The 24,273-nt window shown below is 38.9% G+C and overlaps 1 protein-coding gene across 1 annotated transcript in view; it reads right to left on the bottom strand.

Annotated features, from left to right (window-relative positions):
- SLC6A15 (solute carrier family 6 member 15) overlaps positions 1–22,221 on the bottom strand; it is a 36,479-nt gene extending 14,258 nt beyond the window's left edge. The window contains exons 1-5 of the mRNA XM_056482354.1: positions 22,027–22,221; positions 11,409–11,885; positions 2,625–2,782; positions 2,008–2,134; positions 375–556 (exon numbers count right to left, since the gene is read on the bottom strand). Coding sequence (XP_056338329.1) covers positions 375–556; positions 2,008–2,134; positions 2,625–2,782; positions 11,409–11,697 — 756 coding nt within the window. The 5' untranslated portion in view covers positions 11,698–11,885; positions 22,027–22,221. The remainder of the gene's footprint in view (positions 1–374; positions 557–2,007; positions 2,135–2,624; positions 2,783–11,408; positions 11,886–22,026) is intronic.
- Between the last annotated feature and the right edge of the window lie 2,052 nt (positions 22,222–24,273).

The following is a 24,273-nucleotide window of genomic DNA, read 5'->3' as shown; positions in this document are numbered from 1 at the left end:
ATGCACTGCAATCACACAGTGAGTACACATGGAAATTTATCTCCTTAAACATTCAAAGTACAGAGACTTACACTGCACAATAAAGCTGAGGTACAGTTACATGCAACAATTACTGATGAGAAGCAAAATGATTCTTCTTCAGATCTCAATTCCCACTAAGTTACTGCCATTTCCAATAAAATTGCTATAATTTTAATGCTTAACTACTAATATTCCTCTAGTTGAGATTATACAAATACAGGGGTGAGTTAAAGCACTTAACCTGCTCCTACAGATTTCAGGTTATGTTTCACATAAAAAGAGTTGTTGAACATAAATGTCCTGAAATACTTCAAAATAAAAACCAATGTCATGCAGATAAACAGTATACTCACTTTGCCTGAAGACTGAATGCCTTTGATCATGGCTAAGCATACCATAACCCAGGCAGCCAGCAAGCAGATAGTCATCTTCCAGTTTAAACCCCCACTCTCTGACAGAGAGCTGGAAATATTCAGTGCTTCTCTGTACCAGTAATAAGTGGTTGCAGAACTTTTTTCACACTCTGGCTCCACAACTGTCAAAGAGACATTAACAAGTAAAGAATGGGTTCAGGAGACATATTTCATTATCACTTCTCAATTTCTAATTGTGCCATCATCATTTATTAAGAAACTAAACTCACAAAACAATCTTAAAATATTGCCTAAAAGATAAAGTGACATAAATGAAATAAATGTTTCCTACACACATATATTCAATGAAAGTTGTTATGTGTACTCCAGAAGTGATTCTTTGGATCATACTGTAATTCTGCTATAGCCATGTTACCAAACAGTTTAACAAACTTTGTGTATCTAGAACATGTAACACATAAATAGAAATATTTCCTCAGAAAAAAATATTTACTTAAGTTCTTTAAAAATTATTAATACCTGACAATCAACCACACACGTAAGCACGTCCTGAGTCAAGATAATTAATTAAAAAAAAAAGGGGAAATACACTCTTTTTAAGAAACCCAACACAGATGACAGATCTTCACTGAAATAACCTATTAAAAATTGAAAGATATTATCAAATATAATAGTTTTTTTAAGCTTAGTTCAGATGGCCTATGCTCAAGTTAGGCTAAGAGTAAATAAACAACCACTGCTGCTGAATTAATGGGCAGTAGCTTGTGGAATATAATCAGCTTGATAGTGTGTCAACATTTCTAAGTACTGACTATTTCTGTATAATAACTGAAGCAAGCAGCTCTGGAAGAGACACCACAAAAAGGTACAACTTTTCAAACACCCCTCGCTGTTCTTTACTCAAGTGGTAAATAAACCCACAAAAGAAAATTAAAGAAAATTTAGGATCTGAAATAAAAGGAAATTAAAAGAAGAAATAATTCATATTTCAATAGCAATAATGTGTACTTCAAGATAGCCAAACCCAAGGGATAAGGAACTTTTCACGTTGTTATAGAACATGTCCATAAGAGATTAGCTCATTACAACAAAACTCAGAGGACTGATTATATAATTTCTATTAATTTACAAAGAAAACAGTGCTCTTATCACTTGCATTTCATTGATATTTAAGTTTTTCATTTTATCTTTTGTTAACAAACCAACAACTTTTTGCCAGGAAGTATCCTACTAGTTTAAATGTAAAAATATCCTTCTTTGACTTTTATTTTTCACCAAGTAAGTATAAAAAGAAGTATGAACATCAGAAAAAAAGAAATAAGAATTTTTTTTTCTTCAACATACTAAATAGCATTCTCCTAATTTCATTACTCCTTAAAATGCTGTTGACAGTGATGCTTCTTTCCAAATACAGTGTATTTGTCTGGGATTAAGCTTTTGTATTTTTCAAGTATTATAATGTGACATCTTAATAAGATAGAAAACCACTTTTGCATAGAGCACTTTTGCACACAAATATCTTAAATTGTAGTTTTTCTCCTTTTTGTTTGAAAATCTCAAATTCTATATACTTTATATGATTTTTAAGAACCATATGTTAACACAGACTTACAGGTATGAGATGCATTTTTAACCAAAGGACATTGGTCCCACGGTAACGGATGCTGAAAAGACTGGGAAAAGTAAAACAGGCTCCATCCAATAATGACATTGTAGTACAGGGCCACAAAGAAGCATACCTAGTAAAAAGGAAAAAAAAACACAACCATAAAGTTACATTTATGAAGCAAATGAAAAATTCCCTGTTGAACTTCTGTGTATTTCTCCACATTAGTCAATGAATGTAAGTTTAATTCAACTAAATCAGAAGAAGAAGGGAACGACTTATCCCATTAAAATACCTGACATTTTCTAAATTTTCACTTTTGTCCATATCTATCATTACACCTATACTTTTATAGGCATTTTTCCTCCAGAAGACTACTCTGTACCACAGTTCCTAATTTTAAAAGAATCACAAAATACAAGTTGACTGACTAAACAGACATATATATACCAAACAGTTTTAATGGATCAATTCAAGTTCTAAGATCTTTAAAAACACTGACCTTGAAACTTTGAAAACTGACCTTGATGTCCAGCTACAAAACAATGGCCTTTCCCTGCAGCAAAACAGGAAATCTAAATCATAACATCTGAAAGCAAATGACACAACATTAAAAAACTTACTACACAGCTTGCAAATCCAATTCCTCCAAGCTTGGGGCTGATATAATTCCACACACCAATACTCCCTCGACGGATCCTCTGGCCAACAGCAAGCTCCAAGAAAAAGAGTGGAATCCCTATTATCAGTAGCAAGATTAAGTATGGCACAAGATAGGCACCTGTGAAGGGAACAAAGTATAAAATCAGAGTAAATGGAACACGAGACAGAACTTGACAGCACAAATGTGAAAATTTGTAATAGCTTCAAATTTGAATTAATGTCCTTCATGGCAAAGTTTTTTTGATGCAAGAATAATTTTAGCTGAACCTTGATCATAAGTCTTGTAAGATACTAAAACCCAAAGACACCTAATTTATAAAGCACTGTAACATATCTGAGGCAAATCCTTCTGCAGGGAGATATTACTGAAATGAGTTATTTGTTTGAAATTTTGGACATTCAAATTTTTTGGAAATGCAGAATCATCGGGAGCTGAATCAACATTTCTTAGAAAACCTTCCAGCTTGACTTGCAACAGAGCAGCAAGACTGGATTTAAAGGAAATATAGAAAACACTGTACACAACATCCTGAGTAAGGATAAAGGAACTTCAATCATAAGAATTTCAGAAGACATCTCTCGATTTCTCCATTCCTCATGGAGATGCTCAAACAGGGGATTTCATACTGTACACAATAAAGATGCTACTCAGCTGAGCAAGAAAACTGTATCAGCCTGTTGCTACAAGGCTCCAGACAGAAAACAGAAACATGAGGTGGAAGAAATGGAGTATTGTAGATCTGTATCTTACAGTACTCCCCAACTCTCTTCTCCAAGTCATATTTGAAAATGCAACTGTAACTCCACCTTCACATAAACATTATATATAAAGAGCAATTCCTCTTGTTAAAGGTCTTATTCCCAGGAATGATCATACACAGTTCTAACCTAAGGATGCATCCCCATTCATTTCAGGAAGTCTGATTGCAAGCAAATATATCCATACACTAAGCACACTTCCTCCTTGGTGTTGTGGGGTATTTAGTACCAGAGCTAACAAAACATGCAGGCATCAACAGTAAGCAACGTGGCACCTGACTTTGTGTGGCTCTTAACTGCAATACAGACCACTGTGCAGGACAACTAGCTCAAAGGCCTTGGAACTTCTGTTTGAAAACTATTATAAGGCTAAGGAAAAACATTTGAGAGATGCAGACTGCAGCACGTTGAAGCAAGCTACAGTGCAAAGATCTAAAGACCTCAGAAGCTTAGATTCAGAGCTGCTAACTTGTATAATCAGTGTCTTCATCCTGTGATGAAAGAGAAGCTGAGCAAAGTTCATAAACCAATTTTGCATTTAACCTCAACTCCAGCTAAGTCCTACTTAAAGTTCCCTCATCCAGGGTCAATTTTCTAGGGCTTTTTTTAGGAATCTATTAAAATTCACAGGCACTTTCATATCCTTAGTGGGCAATTTATCTCATGGAATACAGTTTATGCTAGAAAAGCTAAACTTTCCTAGGCTGAGCAAGAGGTCTCAGATGTTCTGGCAGCATTTGTTCCTGTTTAGTTAAGTCCACTTGCTCTTTTGCTCCTCATGAAGTACATACAAATTGGACATCCCCTTCCATTACAAAGATCTTATAAAGATATTAATCATGGACTAACTGCAGTCTTGAGTTCAAGACTAGGGGCATAAAAAGAAGAAATAAAATCTGAGAAAAAGGGGAGCCCTGACACAAGATATTGACTTCCTGGAATGAGTCCAGAGGCACTAAGTTGGTGGGAGGACTGAAAAACAGACTTGGGAAAGTTGGGGTTATTCAGTCTGGAGAAGAGAAGGTTCTGGAGAGACCTTACAGAACCTTATAGCAGTACCTAAAGGGGACCTACAAGAGAATTGGAGACCTTTAATAAGGGCATGTAGTGACAGGATAAGGGGGAATGGCCTTTAGATGGAGGGCAGTTTTAGATTAGATATCAGGGCGAAATTCTTTACTGTAAGGTTGATTGGGCACTGGAACAGGTTGCCCAAGGAGGTTTTGAACTCCCCATCCCTAGAACAGTTCAAGGCCAACTAGATGAAGTTCTGAGTAACCTGGTCTTGTGGAAGATTTCCTGACTATGGCATGGCAGTTTGAACTAGATGATCTTTATGGTCCCTTTCAAACCAAACCATTCTGTGATTCTATGGCAAACTACTGGTGCACCAGAAAAAGAATATTAATTTAATGTACCTCACAGTCTATAGGCTATGTTATCAATGAAGTAGCTCATTAGTAGTGTTTCATTTTCATGACTTGATAGTATGCTATGCAATGATATTGTCTGACAGTGTCTACTGAAGCACTGTTTTCACTGAGGTAACAGCTACATTCCTTTTCAGTACTTTGGTGTCTCTCATAGTTCATCTTCTACGTGCACATAGTGGAAAGAATGCAAAGGATTTACTTTCTATTAAGAGACAGAAGTAAATAAATGTGAGGAAAACTGAGGAACAGAGCAACAACCACATTCAAAAATTAGAGGGACTATCTGTCTTAAAAACATACAACACAGAAACCATTAAATACCCCTGACTGACTCTCAATATTCCTGCAAGACAGAATTTACATGGCAAGTGAGAAGCTTTGGCATCACTATCTTTAAAATATCTGCTCATGGAAAGCCAACAGTACACAGATGTTATATCATGCTACTGTAAATGATACCTTAGATCTTAATTAGACAGATGTGGCATAGCTGAGCAAGACAAACCTATACAGCTCCAAAAAATTGGGGCCTAGTGACTTACCCTGTATCCCACTGGATGACTGTATTAGAGCAGGAACTGAACCCAGCTCTTCAGTGTCCCAGTCCACAACCTTAATCACAAGGCTGCAAAGTTAAGCACACGTTTAAAGACTGGGCTGATGTGGGTGTTTTATGGTGAAGTATCAATATAAATTGCAAGATTTATCAGTTAGATTCTACTAAATGAGTTAAATAAGTGTGGTGTTAAATCCACATTGCATTAGACATGACAACCCTGTAAATCAGTGGGTAGCCAGACAGCAGAGTTCACCTCTATACTGCTAGGTTTGTGCAAAGCACCTGAAGTGCTGGTTCTTCTGATTATTTGAATCTCCTGAGCTTCCTTCTGATCTTGCTCCTGTCACCAAAACAGACATAATGGAAAATTGTGCATGTGTGTTCCAGTACAATAGAGCTTGGACATAGCTGGATTATACAACTGTATCACAGCTGCAAAGGGTTTCTGTGCCCCATAGTCAACATGAAACCACTGCATCTCTGGCCAAGCAATTTGCTGAAGCCTTCCTTTGAAGCTAGACATACTTCGAAGAACTCTTAGACATCCTCACTTCATCCTACAGAAGAATCACTATGGAAACATCTCAGCATGCCTCTTATTTCCCTGTGCAGGAAAACATGGGTCCTTGCAGTTATATTGGATAAGGACCATTCCAATTTGAATTTGAATAATAAATATGCCTTGAACAACATCCTACAACCAGCTCTCTGCTACACCTATCAGCTAAGCTGCCTTCTGAATATTGCAACTCTGTATACTTCAGGATCCCCAGGTCTCCTTTCAACATTTACAGAACTATTCAATTCTGAAGTCACTTCTTTTCTTTTTGCCTGTTTTGCTCTTAAACATTGGCTTTTATATTAAAAAAACTCATCTCAATAAGAAAAAAAAACCAAACCTCATCCTTCTTCACTATGAATGAATGACAAAGACATAAGAGATTTCATGAAGAGTCCATGATTGTTAAAACAGCACTGCACTGATTGTAAGAGAGCACAGCACTGCTTTAATTTCCTATTTTTTTTATTAAATCAAGCACCAGAATGGGATAGCTGATAAATTGTCTTTCTTGAGATTACCAATGCATTTGGCAACATTATCTACTGAAGTGGAATAATGACATTGGTTTTGATTTAAGCTCTTAAAAATGCTCAAAAAAAAAAAATCATAAAATTACATGATTCATTAGTGATTAAAGAGTTGGAAAACACTTTCAAAAGCAGTAACACAAGGCAACATAACCATTATCACCTTGATACTACAGAAGAATTTTCTTCTCCTAGCAATGCTTGATGTAACCTGAAAAACGTATTAACTTTCCACTTTTGTTTCAGCTGCTGCTGTGCTAGATTTTAATTAAGTGTCTGGTGTCTGATTGAATTCTTATTCAATCAAGGTGAAGTTTATTACTGTCTTGAAGGGAGACCCCAGCTCTTGCAGCTTACTAACAGAATGCAAGAAAGAAGCTGATGTTCAGAAGATAAATTTATTTTCAATATCAAATACTAAAATTTTTGAAGTTATGACAAGTGAGCAACAAAACACTGTAAGTTAAAAGTACACTAAGCTTCAGTAAGTAAAATTATTTACTACTACAAAATAGAAACTGCTTTTGTCAGGAAAATTCTGATAAATGGTTTTATGTTTTATCTGTAGCTTTATAGTCTATCCTCAAAGTCTTCCTGTCACTAGTTTCTGTTTCAGTATGTTCAGGTGTGGCTTTTTACAAAACTGTGGTTAAAGGGTGAATACCATTTTAGCCAATAAGCTTCAATGAGGAACTACACTTGCAAAATAGAAACTACACATTTCCAGTACACTAAAGCACAACTAAATTTTGAGTCTGATAATACTAGACTAAAAATTATACTGTAGTCATCAGTGAACTCAGGGCACTGAATATAAATCATTGACCCAAAGCTAATAATAAAGCCTTTGAATCCATACTCAAGTGCTGGAATAAAAAGGAATACTTGCATTACTCTAATCTCTCTTGAATTAGTTGTTAGCTTCTAACAGTAAAATGCAGAGGAAAAAGCACACAGCTTTTATCTGTAATTGTTTAGTAGTTCTTTTGAATTTTTATACCACAGATAAATTTTAGAAACTTACCTTTAAAAAAAAAAAAGAAAAAAAAGAAGAAAAATCGAAAAAATTAAGTTAGTGCTCACAAAAATGCAACACAAAATCTTTGGGCATGTAATATCTCGTAGACTACTCACTTTTCTTCAAAGTAACAGCAGAATAACTAATTTAATTTGCTTTTGTTACTTCTAATTATGTAGCAGTATCATTATTCTTCTGCTAATCCTAAAGGGAAATGACAACCAAACACAATAAACTTAAAATGATTTCCTTTGTTTGAAAATAGTGAAAGGTGTGCAAGCTGTCCTTTAGATGACAGTTATGAGCAGCAGGAAATCATAAATCTAGTTTGTCACTATTTATGAGCAACTTGGTGAGACTGGGCAGACCTGAGCAGTTTTTTAGGTTATCAAACACAGGAAGCTGAGGCAGCTCTGAACCTATGGTATGCTAACAGAGGTTATGAAATTGTTATATAGGATCTGTGCTTTCTGAGCAAACACACATTCACCTTCATGTAGCAAAGGAGGAGTAAACAAATCCTGCAGTGCAAAAATGAAATTGAGCATACTCAGCTCCAGTGGAAATCGCCTTTATCAAGCATCAAAGAAACAGTTTTTTTATCTGCTGGGCTCCAAAGAGTGGAAGAGGTGCCCTAAGTGCCAGATTGGGTCTGGGCATTGCCTGCCAGAGGTAAGAAGGGCCTGTATTGAGGACAGAGAGATCTACAGTGAGCTCCTCAAAACTTCACTGAGCATCTACAGCCCCTATTTCACAGAGCCTAAAACGCCTTTGTGCCCTCCCTCTCCAAGTGAGGAAAACCAGCACCCTGGAGTGCTCTCAGTCTCCTCCCAGACTCTTCTTTCCACTCCATACATTCAGCATTACAGCCACATCCCCAATGTGGATCCAAGTACATCCCAGCTGCATACCAGCCTTTTCTCTCACTCTCCCAAAAACGTTTTTCTAGGAATAGGACAAGTGTAAAAGTCAGCAAAGAGCTACCAAGTCTAGCTGTAACTCAGTTAACTATAAAAAAAACCAGACATGACTCTAGATATTTATGAGTTGCTATGAATTAAAGCAACAGGAGTAAGCGTTAGGTAATCACAAGAAGTAAATTGAAGGAAGTTGGTTTGGTGGAACAGACCAGACTCAGAAACAGAGATTGCAAAGATATCTACAGACATCCAAATTCTCACTGCAGCCTGGTGCTACTCAAGCTGTTTTTAAAGATGGTATCACTGGTATCTCATTGAAGTAGTAGAGAGCTCTGACATTAGGAGTGTCATTATGCCACAAGCCACAGCCATAAACAAACTAAATCTCTAGTGAAAACAGGGTGGGAAACACACAACTTTTTCTCCACAAAGTTCTCGAATAACATATTTGGGCTAACTTTGCTGTGTCTATGCTTATCTATGTTTATTTTGTTTTTCTTGTCACAGAAGTATAAAAAAAAATACTGAAATTAAGATTACTACACAGGATTTGCCTTTTCTTTTACTGTTGGCTTTAGAATACAGTGTTGTAAGAAGACTGTGAAAGAAACTACTGAGTAACTGTGGTTTTTACTTCTTTTTGGTTTAAATTGGAACTAGATTTATTGGTTTACTACTTTTTAATATACTTCCCTCCCCTCACATGGTATTTTCCACTTATAAGATCCTTAAACACAGAGAAGAAAATTAAGGTCTAAACTGAAAGTAGAGATCTAATCATACACTTCACAGTTCTAACAAAAATTCAGAGAAAGTTTTCCTTGTACCAAGAAACTTCAACAGGTATTTATGGTAAAGCTTTATCAGCAGAAGATTACAAAACAGTTCTAAGACAGATATTTACATGGGTTACATAAAACCACTCTAATTTTACCTAGAATACTTATTTGAAATAATATGTGTAGCAGAAAACAGAACCTCATATAAAATGTGTGTAGCTTTTTTTACCATGTGTCTGAAGTTTTCACTCCCTCCCCCTATTCCTCTATGCATTTGTGACAATTATCTATCCATCTGCACACACATACAGGCACCAATGCACTTTACATATTTCCAAGTTTTGTGTCACCTTCTCCACCTTGCATTATGATTAACTTGAAAACCAAGCAAACTTCAGCTCTAATGATCAATTCCTTTTCTCTGTTGTTCAGAAGGCTGCCATTTGCTAAAATGGTGCAAAATTATTATTAAAAGCCAAATACACCCTTGTCTCAGCATGTGCAGAAAAAACACTGTACCTCCACAGACTATGTTAAACATCCAATTTACTGCAATCACAGCACAGGAGAAAACACTTATCTACAATCTCATGTGACACCACAGCTACTTTTTCAAGTTTGATTATTAAAGTGTCATAATCCTTGAAGATTGGCTGGCTTACTGCTTTAGGGGTTTTTGGTTTGTTTGGGTTATTTTTGAAAAGTAAAATTATTAACGAGCTTAATTAATTTATATCTGACCTGAATTAAATTTATCCTCACTGACAGAGTAACTTTAAAAGCACCTGAGAGCATGAAACCAAGGAGCACACTGATGGATCCCTTCTTTTGGTTCAAAGGAGAATCCAGCTGGTTTGCAAAATTCCTAACTACATTAGACACAGACTTTCAAAGATACAACAATACAAAATAAACTGCTGTAGTCCATTATCCTTGAGACTACATCTTGACACCACACTTTAAATTAGTCATTTAATGACTTTCTCTCCAGAATAAAAAAGAAAAGAAACCTAAATGATAGTAAAAAAAAATCACTAACTAGATATAAAATAATTTAACTTTATCCTGAAGATAGAATATTTAGGATATAGGATAGAATAAGCGTAAACTTAATTTCTAGCACTTGAATTAAGAGAAAACAGAAAAAGAATTCCACTTGTATCATATTCTAGGTTCATTTCTATACTTCTCAATCAGTTGTATCATTCAGCTTTTAAAAAAGCAGCAGGAGTAGAATGTTATTCTTCACTTACTTTCTGTACACATTCACTTTGTGTATCATAAAAAGCAACAGGTTTGTTTTGAATTAGGCTAGTAATTAGCTACAACAGAGTGTGCATTAATGTAGTAAATTTGGGCATGGTATAGATTTGGATGAAATATTAATCCTGCATTCATAGAGGAGAGAAAGTCTCCAGCCTCATATTTCTAAACTGCATTCAAGACCACAGATGGTCAACTAACAAACAGCTTGATATTATTGTTTTAAGTGAAAGGTACTTTGTTATTTACGAAAATAGTAAACTGTCTAGCAGCACAAAAACAGATACAGTCCCTTAATGTAATAATTTAAATTATTTATCAGCAGTTAAAAAAAAAAAAAAAAAAAAAAAAAAAAAAAAAAAGGAAAAAAAAACCAAACAAAAAACAAACACACACCACAACTTTTTCCCTCCCAAAGTATTTTTGAGTTCCTGCCAGAAGTAAATCATGATCAAATGGCCAGGAGCTTTTAGCAATTAGAGAGTAAAGGTGTGAAACTTAGTACCACTAAATATTGAAAGACAAATGCTGCTTTGGTCTTTAAAGTGAGTGTAGTTTTAATGCCTTGGTTTATTGTCAAAATTCTATAAAGAACACTTAGCACAATAACCAGGTCCTAAACAATGCAACCCTCCATAATTATGTGTTATGGGAAGCCACTGGTTTGAGCAGTACCAGTGTTGTATCAAGAGCTTTCTACCCTAAAATGAGGAAATGGCATCTTAGAAGAATCTGCTACTCACTTTAACAAATGCATTTTTCTAAATAAAGAGAATGTGGGTTTTTCCTCATAGGCTCTGGCAAAATCTAAAAGAAAAACCTGACATGTTGGAGCAGGTTTGACTGTGGCTCTCTCTGCTAACTTTGAAATCCAAAAGGTTAACATCATCATCTAGGTACAGCTAGCTGTATCACAAAACTTACCTCCCCCATTCTTCTGACACAGATAGGGGAATCGCCACACATTCCCCAATCCCACAGAAAATCCAACTTGTGCCAGAATATATTGGAGTTTGCTGTTCCAAGCAGGTCTTTCATCTTCTACATCTGAGCCTTCTTCAACATCTACATCTTTTTCTTCCTGGTCATCAACCATAAGCTCACTCTTCTTGAAGGCATCATCTGAAGAGTCCTCATTAGAGAGCAGGTCCTTAACTGACTCGATGACCTCATCATCTAGTTCTCTTTTCACTACCTTGCTGTTCTTAGGCATTTGTAATTTGAAACAAACAGCAGGGAGATGATGACCAGCTGAGACAGATGGACACTGAAATAGACTCTCCCTCTGCTTGGGAAAAAATACTGAATAAAAAGACTGAAGATGGTGTCTGATGAGTCCTTGACACCAAGCAATCAAGAGTAAGGACTTCTGTTTCTGAGCACTTGTTCTACTGAAAGTACCTGTGGAGGAAAAAAAATTTAAAGCAATATTATTATGCAGAAAAAACTTAATTTTGAAATTGTGTGCTTTGTTTTACCCATTTTTGAATATCTCAATGATTTGACAAGAGGATAAAACAAGAAGAAAGGGATGTTAAACCACTTTCAAATTTTAGGCAATAAGCTCACTATTTGGTCTAAAAGATTTTATTAAATACATTTCATTCACTTGTTAAGGGTTTTGTTTTAGTTTAGTTCCTAAGGACTGATAGGCTAACTGCTCATATTTTAATACCATAACAAGATTCTTCTTATCAGGAATAGAAGGGTATGCACTTTACATAAAATGTAGGAGCTCAGCTCCATTACTTCCGGGTTTCATAGCTGTACTTGAATTTATTCAAAGAATATTTTAACCAAAGTAAATTAAATTTTTCAGACCATTTCAGAAAGTCATGCAGCAATTAAAATTTTGATAGACAGGATGCACCTAGTAATTCAAATGCAAAGGTGACTTATTTTCTTGTTATTCTTCATCCTAGAATATATAATTACAACCGTAGTTTGAAAGGAGAGATGCTCTTCTCTTATAGGCTTTAATGCTTTAGATATTTTAAATTATTTCCTGTTTCTAAGAAAGTATCTGAAATATTTGAAATGCCAAATCCATTTTAAAAGCCTACTGATTTAAATGTGTATGTACAGAAACAAAAGTGCCTTCGATTGAATACATGTTTCTCTTAAACACCATCATTTAAAAAGACAGACAGCCTTGCTTGCAGCTGCCATACAAAAGGTAACCACAAGATTTTGGGGAGGAATGTTTTTCAATAAATTCTTCACTAATCATGGGATAAAACTAGTGTGTGCAAAGCCATCTGCACAATTAAGAGTCTTAGAAGGGATTTAGATTACGCGTTAAGCTTCTGAAAAGAGCACACAAGAAGTCTAATCAAGAACTGCTAACTGATGAGAATCAGAAACTACTTCAGGAAACATGCCACCTTACAGCTCTTGCTTATGGACTTGCTGCAACATCTGGCCCACAGTATGAAGGCTGCAGCATGTGCAGAATCCCACTCAGGGGAGCAGCAAGGTGCTGCTCACAGTGCTGAGATCGAGCGCCCGCTGCCGCGCCAGACAGGGCGGTAAGCCACTGGAACCCAGCCCACAGCTTAGCAAGACGAGACTTCACAGCACCAGAAATAAAACCTCTGCCACCACAAGTACTGTCACCAGCCTCCCAGCCAACAGGGCTATTACTTTTCCCAATAATTTCCGAGGATTTGGAAGTCGAAGCTCACTCCAGTTGCCTACTGAACTCCATCGTAACCCCTTTTCATTGATTCCCTAGACTCCGGTCACTGTCTTCGCACTTTCCCTTCTGTTACTGTCTCCTCTCAGCAACTCTAGCACTGGCAGTCAGCCCAGTTTTTTTAAGCATAGTAGAACCTACTTGGCTTGTGATCTGCTTCATGTTCACCACTGTCACTGAAACCTTCCTTATAACACGCAGTGGGACTAGCACCAGGCTTTACTTTGATACCAGTTCTTCCAGAAAAAAAAAAAAATGAAGTGTATGAGCTATACAGAGAACAGCAGAATAGGGAAAAAGTTGTTTATACAAGAGAGAAATCCTAATACTCTACCCTGTATATCTGGGCTAAAATAATGTCTGTGTGGGCCTCTCTTCATCTGTTCTGTCTTTTGCATTGCAGTCTTCAAAGGATTACACCCTCTTCTAGTTCATACATGATTCAGTGGTTCTTAGTTCTGATTGAGATACCTATGTAGAACCAAAATGCAAATTTAAAACATTACATTGAAGCACTTAAGCAGTTCTAATGGAGCTTTGGAACTGTAAGTCACAGCATCTGGTACTTCAAACATTACTTTTAGTCACGTTTCAAAATTTTTTCCCCTTTGTTCCACTGATGTAAATTAGAGCAGCTTCTCAGTTCCAGTAACTAGTAATAAGTTCAGGGATTACATTAAAATGAAACAGCTGCACATGTGAAACTACATCAGTATTTGTCTGCAAGTCTGAAATCCTTCTCTAATTGTAATAACAAAAAGAGATTTTCAGTCAAAAAGACACAAGCTATCCATCAGTATTTGCTGAAATGTTTGAAAAGGTCATACCTGTTTTAATTATTTTAGTTAGAGTAACTTGCTGGGCAGCAATATGATTTATCTGGAGCTCTCATTGATGACTCAATTCCAACAAAAATTGCATCACTCTGTCCCCTGTCATGCATTAAACATTGCAATGCTACACTTCAGGATAAACTGGGCTTGAGGATTTTACTCCTAGCACAGTATCATAAAATTTCCCTTTTATTAACCTTCCATTAAGCAGCACATTATCCGCAGAAATATCACTGTATAGACTTGCAACATTTGCAGGGCTTGATAAAATGTGGGAGAGATGCTCAGCAGACTGAGCATGGCCCTGACAGTACTGCTTTGCTAATTCATTATCAGACATGCACCAAGGATGGACGACAGCCCTTCTGGACACATCACAAATCACAAAGGCACTCTCCAGCTGCCAGATTTAACACCTTTTCTCCCTGTTAACGGAGCAGGTACTAAAGCAAATAAGCAGATTTCTCTCAAGAGATACTACCATGAGGTACAAAAGTTTGAAGTGCTGTTCCAGCTGGTTTGTGCAAGGAGTCTACTGCTCAGCACTCCCAGAACACAGTCAGTGACATGCACAGAAACCTCTCTTTGATCCAGAACAAACCTGCACAGAAGACTGATACCAAACTACTCAGATTGAGCTAGGTCTGCATATGAATGCTCCTGTGTGAACTCTGAATAGGGAAAAATAGAGTTACTCACCAGCACTGTTTAGCTAAACATGAACCACTGAACAAGCTTTCTTTTATTTTTCCTCATTAGAGTACTGAACTTGAGAACTTCACCATATAAAATGCTATTCTATGTTCCCACATCATTTGGATGTAGGCCAGTATTGAAGTTCATCAGCATTAAACTAGGAATTATCACACCAAATTCTGTTAAACACCTCCAGGTACCTCCAGTACTTGTTACCTTCTACACTGCCTTGTACAGAAATACAGCAATATGTGATGAGACAGTTAATTTTGTAAATCCTTGGTGAAACAGTGATTTGTTATGTAGATTTTTGAATGATACTTAGGAGAAACTATCATTATATTAGAACTCCAAGTCCTAAATCTTGTAAGGTATTTAAAAACATTACTATGATATTACCAGTACCTTGGATTAAAAGTAAAATGTCTAAAATATAATTTAGCCTTATTAAAACTGTTTGTTTGTAGGTTGTATTTTTTTCCTGTCTTGGATCTAGATCATGGAATTTGATCAACTGATTTAGTTCTCAGCTTCTCATCCTTTTCATGATTCAAATGATATCACCTGTCAGATGAAAACACTGAAGGGAAAATTTTATTATCATATTTATTGGAGAATATAATATTTTTCTGGACTTTTCCATGACTGAAATGAGCAAATAAGAGTGGTTTTCCTTTTTTATGTAAAATTCCATTTATAAATTTTAAACTAAACCTGACAAGCATCTGCACTGTTTGATGGAATTTAACAGAATGAAAATTGATGAACAGAACACGGTTCAGTTAAAAGAACATTTAGAAAATTATTCTCTCACTGAAATAAGAGCAATCAATTACCTGAGTTGGCATAAGCAAACTTTTGCAAAAAAAGTACTAAATCAAACATACGAGCTAGATTTTAATTATATCTTAATAACATTGTCCTTGATATGTTAAAATCTATTTCTTTCACATACTGAAAGTTTTTTCTGACTTTTTGATATCGAGCAAACTGCAGACTCCAACTTTCTCATAACACAGTGGGAATTTTCTTGATGGGTTTTTTTGGGTTTTTTTTTTTTCATGGAAAAAGGATCAACTCAATGCACCAGCATGCAGAAGTAAAGTAACCTGATTAGACCTCCACATTACTAGCAGATTAAGCAATAATAATCCCTTGCAACAGGGAATTCAGATCCAAATTAGCTCCCTGGGAGACACAGGCTTGCTATAGAACTTTTACTTCAGCCTCAGGCCTGCATTCAGAAATGCTGGCACAGGGAGATAAGACGTGCAATGCCTCCACTGACCAAACTTACAAGCCTTTGCAGTAATACCCAAAGCAACTTCATGAGTCAAAGCACCAAAAGCACATTAAAAACTTCACTGCTGCCCTTTTCTCACAATCTTTTTTGTGTGGAATGCCTAGTGAGGGAGTTGTCCTGGCTCTGTTCAACACTGCTGCCCCTCTTCACCATTACACTGGCTATGAATCTTATGTTTGGCTCCTTCTGATGCACTTCTATCAGACAGATCTGCCTGCCAATCAATATTTAGGTACCTGCTAGAAGAACACCATACCCCTGGCTCTCTCGGCTGTGTAATATCAATAAACATTTAGAAGCTACAAGGCTGGAGATTTTCCCAACACATACAGAAAAACAGGCACAAAAAAAACCCTTCACAGATTTGAAAGTATAATGAGTACAGCTGCCCCATGTTCTTGGAAATTCAGCACAAACCTCTATAAAAAGCCATTTGTAAGGCAATTTCATGTTTGAAACATCCCACAATACTATTGCAATGACTGGTATAGCTAAGAATTAACGAACTTCTAGCAGTGTTTTTCCAACATAAATTACAATACAATAATTCTTACATTGCATTTCTTCTTAAAACCAGCACTACCCTCTGAAAAGGAAAGCCAAAAATACTCTTTTCTAACACAGTGTACTTTCTTCTTTCTTTTATAATCTTATTTTTACTTCTGATAGAAACACAGCAATTTGACAAAATTATTCACATTTCATTTGCAATGCATTACAAAGAATCCTCAATACCTTTTTAGGTTCAATACCTTTTGCCATTAAAAAGATTAAAGAGATGAACATTCTATTCTTCAGAGCACTGTGTTCTTCCCTGAGGAAGCAGTTGCATACCAACATGCTGCTGTGAGGGTGGAAAAATGCAATAAAAAGCTACAGCCAGTTCACATCGCTATAATTTCAGCTTTGAAAGTGGATTGTGCCAGTGCAGTGTACAAGTTCAGTCCCACAAGCTTGTGGCTTATGTTCCTGTTCATCAAATCTTCTCTTTGACTCCCAATGAAGAAACCAGTATGGTTAAGCAGAGGACATGGAAATAAAAGGATTTTCACCATTACACATGTTTATAAAAGATCTTTACTAATGCTTATGCCAAAGGTTTCAGTCTGTATGAAATCACTGGAGGAGAATCATATGCAAAAGTGAAGAAGACGAGCCTTTTGCACCAAAAGGAAACGTACAACATGCATCTCAAATACGAGGCTATAAGCTGGGAAGAAAAAAGCATGTTGGGAACAGCCAATACAGAAAATAAAAAATAAAATTTTAAGAGCAAGGGACTGCTGTAAGTCTGAAAAAAAAGGAATCTGTGCAGATGGGTTGAGGGGAATATTGGGAATAGATAATTACCATCATATCTGAGTGGAAAAGAGAGGAGGAGGACTGCAGGAGCAAACCAGGTTTCAAAGGAGTACCGTGACTGTGAAGAATGGCTATCACTGGGGGGATCTGTGTACAGATAATTGTTTCAGGAAGAGTTACACCGTGTTACAGTGCTCATTGCACAGACTGAATTACTGCTGCAATGCAGCATTGTGCTCTTTGGTGGAAATAGGAATACACACCATAACCTTTTTGTCTAGTCAAGCCCATCTCTGTGAACTGAAGCAACCATTATGTTGCTCTTCAGCATGAGCTGCATGATCTAGCATTTTTCCCTATCTAGTTTAATACAGTCAGTAAGACATAGATTCAATAGGTGCTTAACTCAATTGCAATTACAGATAATTATATTCCATACCATTATATTTGTATTAGCCTGTCTCAGAACACATCACTGAAGAATGTAAAGAAATCTGTTACACATTCATGACACTGTAAAAAAAATAGGAGCTCTGTGGGCTATAGGAGACTTAAACATTAGAAAAAGTTTTTATTTTGGTGTCCACAGCATTTATACTATACATTTATACTATAGCAAAATTATTTAAAAATGCAGGACTAAATTCACACCTGCTGCAGATACAGGTAGTCATACAGACTTCAGTGACACTGCATCTGTTTCATATTGCTGGGAAATCTCTTCTCCATTCCTGCAATATTTTGTTCATCCTTTTATCCTACAACAAATCCTTGCACAAACTCAAATGCAAAAATATTCTGGTCCAGATAAGTCTCCTTCAATTTTAGTTACAGGAGAATACTTCCTACTGTTATAGAACAAACACAATAAATTAAAAAAACAGTGAAGTTGCTTTCTCAGAATTGTTCATTATCAATAGACTAGATCTTAACAGCTTGTACAACTACTGCCAAATCACTGGCCCAACAGAAACATCTAGAGACAGAATGTTACAACCTAGAGCTCTTAAAGGTCAGGTTTTCTTTTCGCTGCACATAGTCTCTAAAGAATTAATTTGCCTTACTGTAGTTTGTCACTTCTGCTTTCATGGGTTTCTCACTATTTTCTTTTCAAAAATCAGCCTCACTGAAATACTTCAGAGACTTACAGGATGAGCTAACTGTAACCTCCTGTTCAAATAGAGAAAATATATTGCTTATTCAGCAGTCTTTTCTTATATATGCTTTATTGAAGGAATAAACTGAGTAGTTACCACTCCTTCAAGTGGAGTAATCTCAGCAATTATGAAGAAATACTATCCCTGGTTGGTCAAACTCAAAAGGTGCAACTACTGGCCACTTGAAACAAAATACCCATGCTCTAAGCTCACCATATAAGATACAAGAGAACCATGAGTTTATTGCACACTTTTTTTTTTTTTCACACTTCTCAGAAGTGGGAGGTTATAAAAGTATATTTAATATTTCAATAAAGTATTAAAGTTATTTAAGTTGCAAAATCAATTACTGAAAATTAGATACTACCAGATACTTGAGAATGGATCAATAAGTAAATCAAGTTGTCCTTGGGAAAAATTTATGTGATTACTTCTTCCTCTGTGGTTTTTATATACATAAAAAATAGTTGAACTGAACACATGGGTTAGCAGAAATCTTACTTCTCATCACATCTGATTATTTGATTTCATTACATGAATCAGCTTTCAAGTTATGTTACAATAAATGCCTACGTTCCTAAAAAGAAAATTATTAATACCAATTCCACTACAAAAAGATCAAACACTGTAAATTTCCTTTTTGTTTTCATCCCTTCTCCATTTTGGCTTAAGGAAAGCATGCTGAACTATTAATATTGCAGTACACATTTCTGACACTTGAAATGCAAAACCGTCATTTGGCAGCAGCAAGAAACTCTTTCCCCAAAGTGGGAAGTAGACTACTGGCACCATGACTAGAGGCACTGCTGTCCACAGCATTACAAAAACCTTTTCTTTGCTTTCTCCCATACAAACAAGGAATCCCTAGCCTTAGGGGTGAAGGATAAGAATGCAGAGCTCTATTTCAGTGTAGGCTTACGGGAAGCTCAGTCCAATTACTGCCATTGCCTAATGCAACTGTTCTGGCAGTCACCACTGCATTTTCACACCGTCTCAACAGGATTTGTGCTCCTGGCTCCTCAGTAGAATAGCATTTGGTCATCGTTCATCAATGATACTTTTGTTCTAAATAATTTCAATGCATTTCCTGAGCAAGGTTACTTTGAATCCATTTTCAAGGACAAATGGGTTTGATGGAGTTTCAGTCAGCCACCTGCTGATATGTCAAAGTTCTTCTGCAACTGAGAATCCAGGGATCTCTAAAGTCATATGGAAAAGCTGCTACCATTGCTATGCTGATCTATAAAATTTGGGACTGAAAACTGTTCTTCCAAAATCAACAGGTATTTTGTCTCTTATTTAAGAACATTACTCATGGACATAAGTGAAATGGCTAGCACAATGGAAAATAGTTGGGAAAGCAGGTAAAAATGTCCTTAATGTTGTGTACACTTCTGGTACACTACTCTAGAGAATTAAAAAAAAAAAAACATCTACCACAAATACTTCAAGTGGTAATTCCATACCACTTGAGCAGTGACTACTCCTTAAGAATGTCATCTAAATCAAAAGGAATAGCTGCAACGAGTAGATTGTGTTTCTGAATTGATTTTTTTCCTGACTAATTCAGCATTTGAAAAGTTTTGTGCATACAGGCTTTTGCAACACTGAAAAAAGACAAATGTAAGAATGACAAGAAATGAAAGGTCAACGGGAATCAGATCATGCTATAAAACTAGTTTCAAGATGCCTTGGCAGTTTCACATACTCAGTTTTCTGTACTGGTGACACATCTGAACAGCTATGAAATGGTTTGGTTTTTCATGCACAGATCAAAACCAATGGGAGTTTTTGTTCCTGAGTCTGAAGTGCTGATCTGAGCCCAAAGGGAGTGTCTGACATGCACTGCATGCAGGCTCTGATTCTATGGTTATCTTAATATGGAGTGTGTGTAAACAAAAACTTGCATATTAGCGTAAATGAAATTAAGCAATGTTTCCTAAGTATTTTTCATAGTTTCCTTTCTAATGTGATGCTGATAATGGGAAGATATACTGCTGAATAGAAAGAAAATGATCATGTTGTCGTTGGTTTATAATCAAATGGAGAAAGCTGCCTGCATAATACATCCAGCATACATTTAAATGACATCAGATAACAAAATCTTTATTTCATATACAGTTTTCCTTGTAGGGAGGAAATTGGGTCCATATCCTATAGTATGCCACAATGACACACAGATGGTAACACACTATTTCAAATTAGGCACATCTTAGAAAAAAACACTACAGCAGTGAGCTTGTTATGTAGCAGGATCACACTGAAAATAAAATAGTTGATTACAACGTGGTCTTTAACAAGTAAAACACAGTACAATTTACTTAAATAGATGAAATCCCATCCCAAATCTCATGTGTGCCAGGTCAGTGTGACTGTGCAGACATATTACAATCATTTCATTTACTTCCACAACAAAAGCAAAGCCTTGCAAAGAAATTCCAGTTCGCTCTAACACTAGCAAAACGAGAACAAAACCAGACAATATGGGCATAGACAATTAGAAGGATTAATAAGCAAAGAGAAGAATCACTCCAGGAGAAAACTGTAGGTATGAATGCACCCTGTGGACACGCCGCGGTACACGGCGGGCTGCAACCATCAAAACCCTGCACGGGAAAGAAACGCAAGAGGCACAAAGGTTGGGAGAAGGTCCTCATTACCATACCCACCCAAACATGGCTGACAGCGGGCGCAGCAGCCCCCGGCCGCCGGGCTGCCCCCGCCTCCGCGGGGCGAGAGACGCACCGAGCGGCCCCGCCGGGCGCCGCCCCCGCTCCGCAGCAACAATGCAGCTCCCGGGCCCGGCCACAAGGCTGCTCCCCGTCGTACCCGGCTGCCTCGGCTCACTGGCTCGCCCGCGGCGCATCCCCGGATCCCCCGATCCCCACGCTGCTCGCGGAACACGCGCTACACACGCAGCTGAGGCTTTTCACGCAACACGCGGGAGATGAATGAAATTTCTTTCGCTCGGAAAAGGATAAAGATTCCTCGCCCTTGCCAATAGCAATAATAGTAATAACGCTGATTAAAACAGCCCCGTATATCCTTTCAACCTACCGCCGGGTTAAAACACATGGGCGGCTTCTAAGCGGCGCTCGCTATTGTTTCCCGAGGGGCCGGCTGTCTCCCCGCCAGCGAGAGCGAAAGCAGCCTCCCCGGGTGGGCTGGGGGGACCCCGACCCGCAGGAAGGCGGACACCGGGCGGAAAGGAACCCCCGCACATCCTGTCCCTTCCCGCCCGGCGACACAGTCCAGGCGGCCACGCTCCGCCGCGGCCCCAGCCGCATGGCAGGGCTGGGCGAGCGCGGGCGGCACCGCAAACTCACCCTGCCGTGCTCTGCTCTACCCTGCCGTGCTCTGCTCTACCCTGCCGTGCTCTGCTCTGCCCTGCCGTGCTCTGCTCTGCCCTGCCGTGCCGGGCCATGTTCTGCTCTGCCCTGCCGTGCCCTGCTCTACCCTGCCGTGCCCTGCCGGACCATGTTCTGCTCTGCCCTGCCGTGCCCCGCCGGGCCGTGCTCTGCTCTGCCCTGCCGTGCCCCGCCGGGCCGTGCCTTACCTCCCCCCGCCGAGCGCCAGCTGCCGAAAGGGAGGCCCGGGTGCCCCCACGGGCGAGGATGGCGAGCGCGGCCGGGCGGGCGCGGGGCTCAGCTGCGGGCAGGCGGTGGCAGCCACATGTGCCCAACCCTCACTGCGGCGGCGTTTAAAGACAGACATAAAAGCGGCGGGGGGAGAGGAAAGGGGAGGGCAGCGCCGGGCCGGGGGAGCCGCACCTCCTGACGCAGGGAGGAGCGCCCACCCACCCGCCTGCAGCAGCATCTCTCTGCCGGAGGCGGGCAGGGAGCAGGCAGACACGGCAGGGGGAGGGAGGCGGCCGGTCCGCACCGACGGCATCACCGCGGCCACGCTTAGTCACGGCGGATGTCCCATTTCCACAGCATCCCCGTGGCCACGCTTAGGCACCGCGGATGTCCCATTTCTACAGCATCCCCGCGGCCACGCTTAGGCACCGCGGATGGCCCATTTCCACAGCATCACCGCGGCCACGCTTAGGCACGGCGGATGTCCCATTTCTACAGCATCCCCGCGGCCACGCTTAGGCACGGCGGATGCCTCATTTCTACCCTCACCCTCATCCCCTGCCGCCTCTGCGCCCAGAGTCGTGCGGTCCCCAGGTCCTTGTGCCGCTCGCAGCGCTGCCGGCGGCCCGCCCTGCCCCTCCTGTGGGTGCGGTAGCGCCGCACGGGCGGGGGGTCCCCTCCGGGGCGGCCTGGAGAAGGGAAGGAGGCGCGCAGGTGGGAGCTTCCTTGGGGAACACGCAGGTTTTCCAAAAGAAGGGGATTAGTGGGAATAAGGGGTGTGGTACCCAGGAAGGAGAGGTCGGTCGGAGAAAGGTGGGCAGCCGCAGCGAGTACACCTGCGTGCTGGAGGTGGGCAGGAGGCTGGGAGTGAGCTTGGGGGCTGAAGGGATGGAGAGAGAAGGTGGGAGAGAGAAGGCACCGACCATCCCCGTGGTGATGGTGCACATCTTGTAGCCCTGACTCCTACAGTTGCTTCGGTCGCAGGAAGGTGATGCTTTGCTTCAACGCCTCCCCTAGACATGCTGTCATTAAGTGTTCACTGCCCTTCGGTCAGTATTTTCTCCTCTCGCATTTCTCTTTGGGAAAGAAAAATAAAATAAAAAGGCAGATCGATCCTGCCTAGCGAGGAAGTCTTGTAGTAAAGATGAGGAAGTGAGTGTACAAAGGCGCGGCAGCCAGGTGGGAGAGGCACACTGGCTTTGCTGAGGAAAGGCACGATCGAATGGAGAATGAACTGGTTTAATGCTCTCTGTATGAACAGTTATTGCAACAGCTCCGGTCTTAACATACATAACCTTATTACACCTCGTGAATCAAGGAGAGATTTTCCTTCAGAGTAGGGAAGATAGTCTGCCTAGATGATTTGCATTTTCTTCCTCTTTTGCTGAGAAAATTGTGGTACAAACTTATTTTCATTTCTGCTTCGTTATTAAAAATGATTCATCACAGCATTGTGCGTTTCTTGATATTGGTGCTAGTTCACTTAACTAATATTTTCCACAATGTATTTCAATTATGTATAAAAACAGCCCTGTAGACAATAGATTTTCTACTTACTGATTGAATATTATTTGCAACTCAGGAAAAATGAGCTTGCCTTGAGTAAGTTTCTAACTGTGAAATAAGTTTATTTTATACTAAGTATTAATAAGAAGAAGAACTTAAGCTTTCATTTGCCAGATCATGAAAGATACTTTTATTTAGTAAATTAAGTAGTAATGTTATCACATGACTGCATAGTTAATTGAAACAGGAAGAAGTAATTTCTGGATCCCTTTAAATTCTGTGTACCATTAATGGTGAGCTTAGATCTGAGGTAGGGAGCTACACACGCACAGACATTGAGAAAGCCTCATTTACTGGTCAAACTATCCAAGTATCTCTGCTTGTGACTCAAGAGGTTTGAGGATAGAGAGAAAAAATCTAAGTGGAAAGCAAGAAATGCCAGCAAGACAAAAATCATTATCCTAAAAAGCAATGCCCAAATGCTGATGTACAAAAGCTCTACACCATCAAACCTTAAGAGGAAAAACATGCTGAAGGAGAGAAAATAACTAAAAGGAAAGCAGTTATGCCAATTTTATTTTTCTGCTAGGTTTTGCTATCTTGTCACTTGCAGAGATTTTTAATATTGTGAGTTGAAGGAGACTCACAAGGATCATCAAAGCCCAAATTCCTGGCTCTGCACAGGACAACCCAACACACACTGTGTGTCTGAGAGCATT

The sequence above is a fragment of the Oenanthe melanoleuca genome, chromosome 1A (genome assembly GCF_029582105.1).
Source record: "Oenanthe melanoleuca isolate GR-GAL-2019-014 chromosome 1A, OMel1.0, whole genome shotgun sequence".
NCBI classification, from domain to species: Eukaryota; Metazoa; Chordata; class Aves; order Passeriformes; family Muscicapidae; genus Oenanthe; species Oenanthe melanoleuca.
The sequence above is the reverse complement of the archived record's forward strand: the minus strand, read 5'-3'. Positions and strand labels throughout refer to the sequence as shown.